The 12,355-nt window shown below is 36.3% G+C and overlaps 1 protein-coding gene across 1 annotated transcript in view; it reads left to right on the forward strand.

Moving 5' to 3' along the window:
• Positions 1-3,709: 3,709 nt before the first annotated feature.
• The window catches only part of NEK1 (NIMA related kinase 1), a gene marked incomplete at both ends in the record, with an annotated part of 106,652 nt that continues 98,006 nt past the window's right edge, over positions 3,710-12,355 (forward strand). Inside the window, 3 exons of the mRNA XM_084232141.1 lie at positions 3,710-3,826; positions 4,619-4,715; positions 9,457-9,554. Of these exons, the coding sequence (XP_084088267.1) occupies positions 3,710-3,826; positions 4,619-4,715; positions 9,457-9,554 (312 nt within the window). The remainder of the gene's footprint in view (positions 3,827-4,618; positions 4,716-9,456; positions 9,555-12,355) is intronic.

Here is a 12,355-nt window from a genome sequence, read left to right on the forward strand (position 1 = left end):
CAGGGTTCTGGGGTGCTAGGGTGCAGAGTGCCGATCCCCAAGTCCTGAGAACTCCGCACTGCCCGGAATCTAGAGCAGGCGTTGCCAGGCAGGAGGCCGTGGCGGGCAGGCAGCCTCCTAGCTCCCGACACCGCCCGCCCCGTCCCCGCCGAGGCCGTGAGCACCACCTCCCCGAAGTTGGAGAGGCGGGACCGCGGCTCCCGGCTCGTCGCCTCCCGCCGTTTCCACGGGGCTCGGGAAACTGTTTGTTTGTTTCGGCAGGGTAGTGTGGGCTAGTCCCTCCGGGCGTTGCCCGAGGCGGGACGGAATCAAGCCTGAGGTTCCACAAAAGACTGGTGTCAGGTGTGGGAGTCGCCTCATCTCCCCCCTTTCACACTAGGTCGGGAGCTGCTGCTAGTTAGACGCGGCTTTTCTTTCAGGATGTCATTTTAAGAATGCGGATGATGCCTCTGCCTCATTAAGTCCACAGGAAGACGGCTACACCTAGGCTGATGCTAATTGAACACCACCGTTATTCCTACTAACGCCCAGGGTCATTGAGGTGAGTTGCACTGGGGGAAGCAATGACATGCAAAATAATCAAGCCAGGTTGAAATGGAAAGACCTTGCTCAGCCTTCTCGATGATGGCAAGATTGCACGGATGCTCACCTTAAGTGCACGGAAAACATCATTTCGTTAACATTTTAGAATGTTAATTTTCTGAGGAACAGTGTGTACTACAGAGGAAGCAATCCTTGGACATTATTTAAGAAGCGAGAGTGATAATGGGATTGAAAATAGAAATCTTGGTATGGATAAGGACTCATTTACATTGCTTGTGTGTTGTCTCTGTTAGGAAATTACATATACGTTTTAGTTAATGAGTAGCAATTAACTGGTTTGCCTAATAGCTTATGTTTTAGTTTCCACAATTTGAAACATTGCCATAAGACATTAAAAGTTCTACTAGTTTCAGAGTTCATCATAACTGTTTTATACAGGTTTTATTTTTATTCTCTAAAATCCTTCCCAAGATGCAGAAAACTTTGTTGCCATGGTCAGTTACCTTAGAAATATTTGTGAAGAATTAAAATATCCAATATTGCTAGTAATGATGCAGCAGTATTGCAGAGATGATGGAGGGGAGCCAGATATGGAGAGAAATATTCCTTTGTTTCTAGTTTAGATTTGTCTGGTATTAGAGGCTGTAACAGATGTTTCACTGAAGAGTGCCTGTTGTTCGGACTGAAAGGTGAGGAGCGGTTTTTGCAGTAAGTCACCATTAGGAGTTTAGTAGGGGTTATGGAACTTGGCCATAGGAGTTCTTTTGAGGTCGTTCAATGAGGTAGGCAGTAAAATGAATACTGGGGACTCGAAGCTTCCATCTTGTTAGTGGTCCCTCAGTTTGTTAGAGGTAAGTAAGTTTTGAGGCAGGGTCAAATTGACTAATATTGTTTCTATTTCTTGGCAAAAAGTCACACAATAGTGTTGGTTGTGAAATAATCGCATGTGATTGTTATTTAATTAGATTTGTAAAATGTGACTTAAAGTTGCTAAAAAGCCTTGTCATTTCTTAGGGAAACTTTGAAGTGGAAAATCGTTTAATTTTTTTTCTAATGTAGAGACAGCTCTTTCCCATGGAATTTCGTAAGCACACTATCCTAATTTTTACACAGGTTGGTTTCCAGTAGTCTTGTAGACCCAGAATATGAATTTTGTCACATAAGGAGAGTGAATAATTTTTTAAAATGCAAAATGAAATTGAACAAATTTAATATTGGTGGATGAAATGAGAATATGTGTTAGTTGATTTACAATGAGAAATAGAGTACTTTGTCATAGAAATTTTAAGATAGTCTTAATGACAAGCCCATTTGCTCTTGGCAGAGATTCATACACAGAAAGCCTGTATGTTATGAATGGAAATGGAAAAGAACAAGTCAGCTGAATTAAATATTTATTAACTTTAGATTAACATAGGGGATTCTTATATTTCCACAGTGAGGGTTATCTTGCCAGTAGGCTGTTAATGATTGCGTTTTTAACTCTTTCTGCTTTCTTCCCCCTCCCTCTCTACTCCCTTTCACTTTTTTAAACTTTCACTACCTAATATATTGTACACTGGCTTCTGTCCCCACCATTCTTTTATTGCTAAACATACTGATGACTTTATCTAATATCTAGGTATGGTACCAAAGTTAGAATTACACTTTTTAAAAGATTGATATATTTATTCATATCAAAGTAAACTTTTATATTTAAACAAAATTGAAAGGGAAATCAGCATATAAGGAAAACATTTACTATAAAGAAAGTCTAACATTAACATTAAATAAGGAATTTTTATAAGTTAATTAAAAACTGATTATCCTAGTAGGAAATGGACAAAGAACATGAATGAATAGTTCAAAAGAGAAGAAACACAACTGTTCTATAAATGTGGAAGAATATTTTAAATTCACTAGTAAGCAAAAATTCAAATAAAAAGGAGACACCATTTCCACCATTAAATGTAACAAGTGACAAAAGCAACAAATACTGGTAAACTGCTCACTATGTGTGTGTACTATTCTCAGTATATTATTAAAATTAACTAACCCTGGGCCTCCCCTGATGGCGCAGGCAGTTGAGCGCAGCGCTGTGAAGCTGTTTACAGCCTCTGCAGTGCCGTTTCGATCCTGGCCGGCCAGCAAGACTCCCACATGGCATGGCAAACCTCTCCTGTCTCCCCTGGTGCTCCCCTCAGTAGTGTATTTCAGTCATTCTGCCTCCTCTCTTTCCCCACTCTGTCTCTGCTGAATCCTCTCCCCCCTGCCCCACACCTCTGGCCTGAACCCCAGTTCTTGTATAAATAAATGAATAAATCTTTGAAAAAAAAATTAACTAATCCTCCTAGCAGTTTGTAATTAGGTATGACTATTATCTGCATTTTGCAGATACATTCTGCATTTTGAACAAACTGAAGCACCTAAAGATGAGTAACTTTTCTGTGGTAACATGATAAAACTAGGATAGCATTTAAACCCAGACTTCCCGCTGCTAAGGTTTTAGTGCTCTTTAATTACTATCGCTCAAAGATTTTAATAAATAATATATAGTGTTAAAGATTCCCTAGCAGCAAGCTCTTTAACACTGCTGATTAGAGTATAAGTTAGTAGACATTTCTGTAAGATACTTATGTAATATGTTTGAAAGCCCTAACATGGTCATATTCTTTGAACTCAGAATTTATCCTAAGGGGATCCTCATAATAAGTACATAAAAATGTATATTAAAAATTTTTATCTGAAATTATTTTTAATAGTATCAGACACTAAACAATTTAAATGTCTGATAAGATTGGATTAACTTTGGCAATAATCTAATTACACTTATATTCTTACTGAAGATAATAAAATACTGCTACTCATACATTTAGAAGAAAGTTAGCTATCCCCTGCTCTCCAAATATGTTAAGTGTTTTTAGTATTTGACTTTCCAACCCATTCTTAGAAAATTGAAATGTCATTGTTTGGTTCTCTTTTTAGATATAGCTACATTGCATGAATAAGATTGAGATAGTTTAGCTTTCAACAAAGATTTTGAATATCCTTTTTTTCAGTTAGTAAATCACTAAAGAATTAGAATTTGAATCACATTAAATTATTATAGAAGACATGCTTTATCTCTATTAACTCTCATTTTTTTTTTATGTCTAGCATATCTGTTAAGATGCCTTAGGGAAAAATCATGGATAAATATGTTAGAATACAGAAGATTGGAGAAGGTTCATTTGGAAAAGCCATCCTTGTTAAATCTACAGAAGATGGCAGACAATATGTTATCAAGGAAATTAATATCTCAAGAGTAAGTATGTTTCTCTTTTGGTTATTTCAGTAATAGTTTGATTATGAAAGTGTTCACTGTTAGAGAATAAAAAATACATAACCTAAAGTGAAAGAACTGCTATAATCCTCAGAGAGATTATCTGATTTAATAATATTTTGTATATCCTTTCAGATTTTTTTTCTTTTGTGTTTTTTTTCTTCTTTTTTTTATTCTTTCGGATTTTTTTGTGATGTATGTTTTTATGTATGTGTGTTAAAAATATAAACAGCATCTGCTGTTCTTTAATGTATCTAGGTTGAACATCTTAAAATGTTTTTAACATGGATTCAACTCATTCTTTTTTTTTTTTTAATAGAGGCATGTTTATTTATTTATTTGTTTGTTTGTTTGTTTGTTTGTTTTGTTTATACATGCCCTGGGTACAGTCAGAAGCGCGGGAGGGTGAAGAGAATTCACCAGAGTCAGAGCGGGGAGCAGAGCAGGCAGAAGGACCGAAGTACACTGCTGAGGGGAGCAGCGGGCGGCAGGAGAGGTCTGCGCGCCATGTGGGACCCTCCTCCTGTGGCCAGGGAGCAGCTGGGGATCGAACCGGCGCCGCAGCGGTCGCCGGCAGCCTCGCAACCCAGCGCTCAACCGCTGCGCCGCCGGGGAGGCCCCAACTCATTCTTTTTAACTTCTGGCTGTATTTTGTTATTTGGACTGTGCTTTATTGGTACCATTATCTTTTAACCATTCTCTTATTGATGGACTTCTAGGGGTTTTTTTAATGAATCATTTAATGTAACATTTTCTTTTTCCCTCCCATTTCAGATGTCCAGTAAAGAAAGAGAAGAATCAAGGAGAGAAGTTGCAGTGTTGGAAAACATGAAGCATCCAAATATTGTCCAGTATAAAGAATCATTTGAAGGTCAGATAAGTTTTGCAAGGATGTTGAAAAGAACTCATAAATCATGACAAATTTTGGATACTTTCCTTATAAGGAATGCTTTGTGAATGTATCTCAGAAAGAAAAGAATATTGGTATTGCTTCAGTAACTATATGTGTACATACCAGATTGATTCTAGGATGATACTGATACACTATGCTATTTCTGTGTGATTTAATACTGACACACTATTATGATTGCTTGAAAAGAAACCATGTTGTAGGTGCAAGAATTTAGACAAAGTGAGAATAGCAGTTTGCATTTTTTGAAAATAAACTCCCTTAATTGCTGCCATTGAGAAAATATTCTGATCTTTAGACAGTAGGTATTCGTTAGTTTGCTTCTATAAGCATTGGAGTGTTCTAGTGTTTTCCTCATAATATATAGGAATATTGGAAGGGTTCTTAAGTTCTTAAAATGCCATAGCTGTATTGCTATATTGGAAATACATACCATTATGTTTGGAATGCAAGAACTAAGATAAGTCAAAGCTTCTTTAAGAGCAGGTCAAAGTAGTTTATCTAAGTCCTACTGAAGTTATTTCCATTATCATGAATTTCTATATATTACAAAACAGAAAGATAGTTTAGATTGAAAGTTAAATGAGTCTTTCAGGATCACATCACATACCAGTTTCAGAGTCTGAATTAGAGCGAAAGTATCTCTGTTCCCACATAAACTTGTCATTTGCTGCAGTAGAACATATTTTTTAAAATGTATGGTTTAATTAGCACATTATATCATAAGATAATCAGTTATGTTTTATGATGGCGTTGAAATGAGGATTTTTACCTTATGTAAAAGTATAGTGTTAACACTCTCTTCCTTCCCAAGACCTTGAATGTCCTTTATTCCTCTTTACCCTAGTATCTTTTAGTTTCTTCTTTCTTTCATCACTCAAATTTTAATATTTAATATTTAAAAGGTTTGAATGTATGTCAACTAATATTCCAGCAGATGATTTGTATTTATGTCCAATTCCTTCACATAGAAATACCTGAATGGATACATCTGAAAAGTTATAAACCCTTACTCCTAAATCATATACAGTATTACAGACCAGTGTTATCTCAATTAAAAAAAGATACCATTTAAATGATTTTTTTTTTTAAATCTGAATGATTCAAGTGGGGTTGCACATTCTTTGAATAAGGTTGTATTATTACTGCCACTTCATTTTAAAAGATTGCATGCTCAGGTAAACATCTACAAAATAGAGTTGTGCGTGAACCCTAAGTCATCTGCTCTTCCCATTCCCTAAGAGTAAGCCTATTAATAATTCAGTGTTTTTTGTGTTTTTTTTTTTGTTTTTTACTGTTTTTACTGTGCTTATATGGCACAAACATACATAGAGCTTCTAACAGGACATATAACTTCTAAAAATAAGTGGCATCATATGCTTATTTTTTGCATCTTATTCTTTTCACTTTCTAGCTCATGGTTTTCTTTCCCTTTTACTCCTATTGATGTACCTTATTCCCTACACCTTTCTTGTAACAACTGCAGTGTATTCTACTGTATGCATTATATGGCTCTGTCATGATTTGTTTAATGAGTTTTCTATTTTGGATACTGAGGTGGTTTTTAGTATTTCAGTGTTAACAGATAATGTAGCGCTGAATAAACTTGTACTAGTGTTTCTTTCTATATATGAATGTAATTGTTAGACTAAAGGGAATGAGAGTTCCTGTGTTTCACACACTTTCCAACTGTGATTTATCAGTTCATTTAAGAGTTTATAGGGTATAAATTTATCTGGTGATTCTGTGTACTTGATTATGGTCCCTATTTCTGCCTCACCTGCATGATCTGATTTTAATTGCAGTAGGACTTTGATCCTCTTTAGTTTCTCACATAGCTTTAAGGAGCTCCGAAACACAAATATTTGTTTTATGAACGGATGAAAAATAACCTGTAAGTGCAAACATTTAAAATCTGTCAAAGTAAGCAAGTTGGTTTAAAAACGCCAGGTTTCATATTATTTTGAATGTCTTCCATGAAAGATGAGAGTAAATTAGTATATTTACTCTTTATCCCTACTAACTGATTTTTATACATTTTGATATGTTAAGAATAATTATCTTATGTTCTAAAATTATAATTCTAAAGTTTTTTGGCCTTTGTTCTGTTTTTAGACAGATTTAGTTCGTATGGCTAGTTCAATTTTAATGTAAAGGAAACTGTATTTTGGTTTTTTTTTTTTTTAAGTTTATTCATTGGTGTGATAAGGGTGGTGTCCTATACCCCTAGCATCTTGTGCAAAGTGTCTGGCACATAGCTGGGATTCAGATGTTGAATGATTGAATAAACCCAAAATAGATTAATATTTCCTTTATGGAGAAAAGATTTTTTTTGTTAAACTTAAATTGTAAGAAGTATTTATTCCCTAAATAAATAAATACTTTTAGGTGGATAACATTACAGAGCTCATGTACTAAAGTTCAAACATTTTGCTTCCTTGATTGTTTCCCTATCCCTTTCACTGCTCTTGTTAAGCCTTCTCTGTCTCCTTTTGTCTGTCTTTTTGTTAATTAAAGCTTTGCTTTTTGATACATGCTTATGGTACAAAATTCAAGTGTTACTTGACAGTAAAAAGTTTGCCTTCTATTTCTGTCTTCAAACCACTTATTTTCTTTTTCTAGGGTTTACTATTATCATTGTCTTGTGTTTCCTTCCAGAATATTCTAAACATTAGCAAGCATACATAAATGATAACATACTGCTTGTGATTTTTTGCTTTTTGTTTCTTAAGCTACACAAATGGTAATGTCCTATACATGTTTTATAAAAATAGTGGATTGTACAGTTTCCACATTATAATTTCTCACAAGTATATTTGGATGATCTTTCCGTATCAACCTTAAAGAATCATATAGATTCTTTTTTTTTTTTTAATTTTATAGAGGCATGTTTATTTATTTATTTGTTTGTTTGTTTTTTGTTTATACAAGCACTGGGTACAGTCAGAAGCGCGGGAGGGTGAGAGAATTCACCAGAGCCAGAGCGGGGAGCAGAGCAGGCAGAAGGACCGAAGTACACTGCTGAGGGGAGCAGCGGGCGGCAGGAGAGGTCTGCGCGCCATGTGGGACCAACCTCCGGTGGCTGGGGAGCAGCCGGGGATCGAACCAGCGCCGCGGAGGCCTCGGGCAGGTTCGCAACCCAGCGCTCAACTGCTGCGCCACCGGGGAGGCCCAAGAATCATATAGATTCTTAATTATCTTCATGATGTAGGTTCCCAATTCATGGCATATTAGGAGCACTTTATCAGAGGTGATGTGAGTACTATGAATAACAAGAATATCCCCAGAGGGGGTAAGAAATAAATACTGCTGGGAATAAGGTTGTAAGCACAGGGTAGTAAGCAAAGTGTGAACTAGGAAAAGTCTCCTTTGAATTGCAATAGTCTCTAGTTAAGTAGTGGTTTAGTAATTGTTAGATGTGTTGTAGGCTACTCTTGCTTACTTAGCTGAAGGTTTAGCAGTAGAGATAGGGTTAGACATATGTCTAGTCCTGTCTACCTATGAGAAAAGTGTCTTTCTCTGTGGACAAAGATGCCTTGGTCTTCATTTTGATCACATGATTTATTATTTTCTTTTCTTTTTTTTTTTTTAATAGAGGCATGCTTTATTTATTTATTTTACTTGTTTGTTTGTTTGTTTATACATGCACTGGGTACAGTCAGAAGCGCAGGAGGGTGAGAGAATTCACCAGAGCCAGAGCGGGGAGCAGAGCAGGCAGAAGGACCAAAGTACACTGCTGAGGGGAGCAGCGGGCGGCAGGAGAGGTCTGCGTGCCATGTGGGATCCTCCTCCGGTGGCCGGGGAGCAGCCGGGGATTGAACCGGCGCCGCAGAGGTCACGGGCAGCTTCGCAACCCAGCGCTCAACCGCTGCGCCACCGGGGAGGCCCTATTTCCTTTTTTTTTTAAAGATTTATTTATTTATGTATACAAGAGATGGAGTGTAGGCCAGAGGTGGGGAGCAGTGAGAGGATTCACCAGAGACATAGTGGGGTACAGAACAGGTAGATCTACTGAAATACACTGCTGAGGAGAGCAATGGACGAGATAGGAGAGGTCTGCTGCGCCATGTGGTTTGCTCCCTGGCCAGGGATCAAACACATGCTGCAGTGGCTGATAATAGCTTCATGGTAGCAAGACTTAACCCCTTGTGCTGCCAAGGAGGCCCTTCATTTATAATTTTAAAAAGTAAATTCAAAGAAACTCTGAGAGAATAGAGACAATCTTATATATACTTGAATCCTCAGATTTCATTACAGCATTTTTTACTATAGTTGTCTAAAAAGAATGTAAGTGAATAAAATGAGACCAAAAGTAATAGTCAGTTGAAAAGTAAGATAACCCATCTCTGACAACTTGGTGGTAAAACATGATTTAATAGATGCCATTTAAGGACTGTTAAATGAAATGTGTGTCTGCATTTTGTGTGTGTTCCAGAGATATTTAGACCAGTGTGGACACTCCTAACCAGTAGGATGATATGTTCTCAGTAGAAAAATCATTAATGGTAAAATTGTCTTTTAGCCTAAGTTACTATATAATCTCTCTGACCACAAAACCTTGACTTTACACACCTCTGAGTGTGTTTCTGTTTTTCATTTAATAGAACACAGTTAAGTGTTACTCTTTAGTAAGCCTTTAAGTATCCTTTGATTTGGCTATGCTTTTGATTTTAAAGATGAGTGTAATGTTTATATTTTATAGAAAATGGCTCTCTCTATATAGTGATGGATTACTGTGAAGGAGGGGATCTGTTTAAACGAATAAATGCTCAGAAAGGCATTTTGTTTCAAGAGGATCAGGTGAGTTATCCTTTAAGAGATTGACTCTTACTCCATAATACTCTTGAAAAGTAGTTCAGTATTTTTTTATATATGTATTTATTTGTAGCTACAAATGTTAATTGTAATTATTAAGACAGTTTGATATCATATTCTAGCATTTTGTCATATTTCTATGCTGATTAGCTTCTACCTAAGTTCCATTCCCCATCTGATTTCCTATTGTAATAATATTGTTATGTATATAATAAACATTGTGTTTTATGTGTATATGTATACATATATATGTATTCAACATAGTACCACGTGTATAATTTCATTATTCATTATAATTGACCTGTCTGTATCCTTTTAATCTGGTTTACTACTTCCAGAATACCAGGTCAGTACTACCAAAATACCAGGTAATATTTTCCTAAAATGTGGTTTGGCCAGATATGTCCATCTCAATATGTCTTGCATTGGCAACTGCACTAAGTCTAATCTTTGCTTAGATTTCAAAGATCTCTAAAACATGACTCTTCTAATTGTTTTAGTTGTACTAACTCTTTAGTTACTAACTAGTGACTCATTTTTTTCTCTAGCCTTTAATGTATACCCTTTTTTATTTATTTAGTAGATATTTATTGAAGTTTTATTTTGTGTTTGGCACTGGGACATATGTTTATACATTTTATTCTCCTGTGTAGTTATTCTATTTCTTTCATTCTGGTGCTATCTTCCTACCAACTCTCTGTTACTAGTATTCTACCCTTATTTTATTTATTTTTTTAAAGATTATTTATACAAGAACCGGGGTACAGGCCAGATGTGCAGGAGGTGAGAGGATTCACCAGAGACAGAGCAGGGAACAGAACAGGCAGACTGACAAAATACACTGCTTAGGGGAGCAGCGGGCGAGACAGGAGAGGTCCACCGTGCCATGTGGGACCCTCGCTGGCCAACCGGGATCGAACTGGTGCTGCAGAGGCTGCAGACAGCTTCACAGCACTGTGCTCAACTGCCTGCACACCAGGGGAGGCCCTCTACCCTTATTTTAAAGCTCAGCAAAACTTCCAAGTTTTTCTTTAAATTTTGCATTACTAATCTTACATGATCTTTTCCATTTCTAATTCCTATTGCATTTCGCTTTATCGCCCATTCTTAATTTTAATTGCATGCATTTACATAGAAAGATGGAGGGAACATTGTGCTAGGATTTTTTTTTAAATTCTCATAACCCCATGAATTATTGTAGCTTTCTTTAATAGACAAGAAAGCTAAGAGACATTAAGTAACTTGCACAAAATTCATATAGTTGTTTGAACCTGCTTCTAATACTAAAGTTCAAAAGACTTTATTTTCGCGAACTTACATTATGAAAGTATTAGAAAATTCAGAATCGGAAAGTCTTCTTTCCCCACTGTTCCCTCCCCGAGGTTGCCACTGTTTTTAGTTTGATGTATTCTTCCACTTTATTTTTCATACTTGCATATGTACATAAATTACATCAAGACCCATTTTCAGAAATGGGATATTATGTATGCCATATATAATATGCAATTTATCTTGATTATCATTACTCATCAGTCCATTCAGTTACATTAGTTTTATTTTTTTTTTAAGATTTATTTATTTATGTATACAAGAACTAGGATACAGACCAGAGGCTTGAGGGGTGAGAGGATTCACCAGAGACAGAGTAGGGAACAGAACAGGCAGATCGACTGAAATACACTGCTGAGGGGAGCAGCAGGCGAGACAGGAGAGGTCTGCTGCACCATGTAGGTTGCTCCCTGGCAGGGGATCGAACTCATGCTGCAGTGGCTGCAGATAGCTTCATAGGTCGCATCTTAATCCCTTGTGCCACCAGGGAGGCCCCATTCAGTTCCATTAGTTTTAATAGTTACATTATATTCCATTCCAGCAAAGCCCTTGCTTTGCTTTGCTTTTTTTTTTTTTTTTAAACTCTTTGTATTCCATTCCTTCTCAGAGCATTATCTCTTTAGTTTACTTATTCATCTTCCTCAATAGTAATTGACAAGAGCTGGCAAAAAATGTCTTGTCAGTCAAACTCAGCTGTTTGTGTTTGTAACCAAAATTTTATTAAAACACACTTACACTAGGAGAAAAAAACACACACACACTTATTTGTTAGCATTTATTCCGTGGCTGTTCTTATGCTAGAGTGCTAAAGTTGAATTGAGATAGATGATCTGGCCTGCAAAGCCTAAAATATTTACAAAGTAAATTTACTAACTCCAATCTATGAGCGCTTTCATTAATTTTTTTGCCAGCTCCTGTACCTATCAGGAACATGGTTGGTGCTACCTGCATTTTATCAAATTATAAAGGAGTACAGGTATGGGAGATATTGTAGTGGTTGAACCCTATCTGTAAAATGAGGCATAGGTGATTTCTATGATGTTTTCCAGCTCTGCAGGTAGACTGCATAACAGTAAGACTCCCCTGACATTAATTTTCACTTTCTTTCGTACCTTTGCCTGACTTCAACCTGCTTGAATTAATTGGTATTTTCAGTGTACATATTGCTGTTATAAAACATGTTTATTTATTGATATTTGTTTATAAGTGTATTTCTATCACCATATGAACTTAAACTCACTTTAAGTTTAAACTCATTTCTCCACTTACAGTGCCTTATGTAAATGTGGAACAAAAGCTTCATGTTTACTGTCGTACTCTAAATATCTATTGAATTGAATTGAGAAACTTGTTTTTATAAAGACTATAAATTTAAAAAGATTATATTATTTTCAAGTAATATGTAATGTTTGTTCTTTTTTAAAAATAGTACTGAAATAAGAGTAAAAAGTTAAAAT

Source organism: Talpa europaea (genome assembly GCF_964194135.1).
Source record: "Talpa europaea genome assembly, chromosome: 4".
Lineage (NCBI taxonomy): Eukaryota > Metazoa > Chordata > Mammalia > Eulipotyphla > Talpidae > Talpa > Talpa europaea.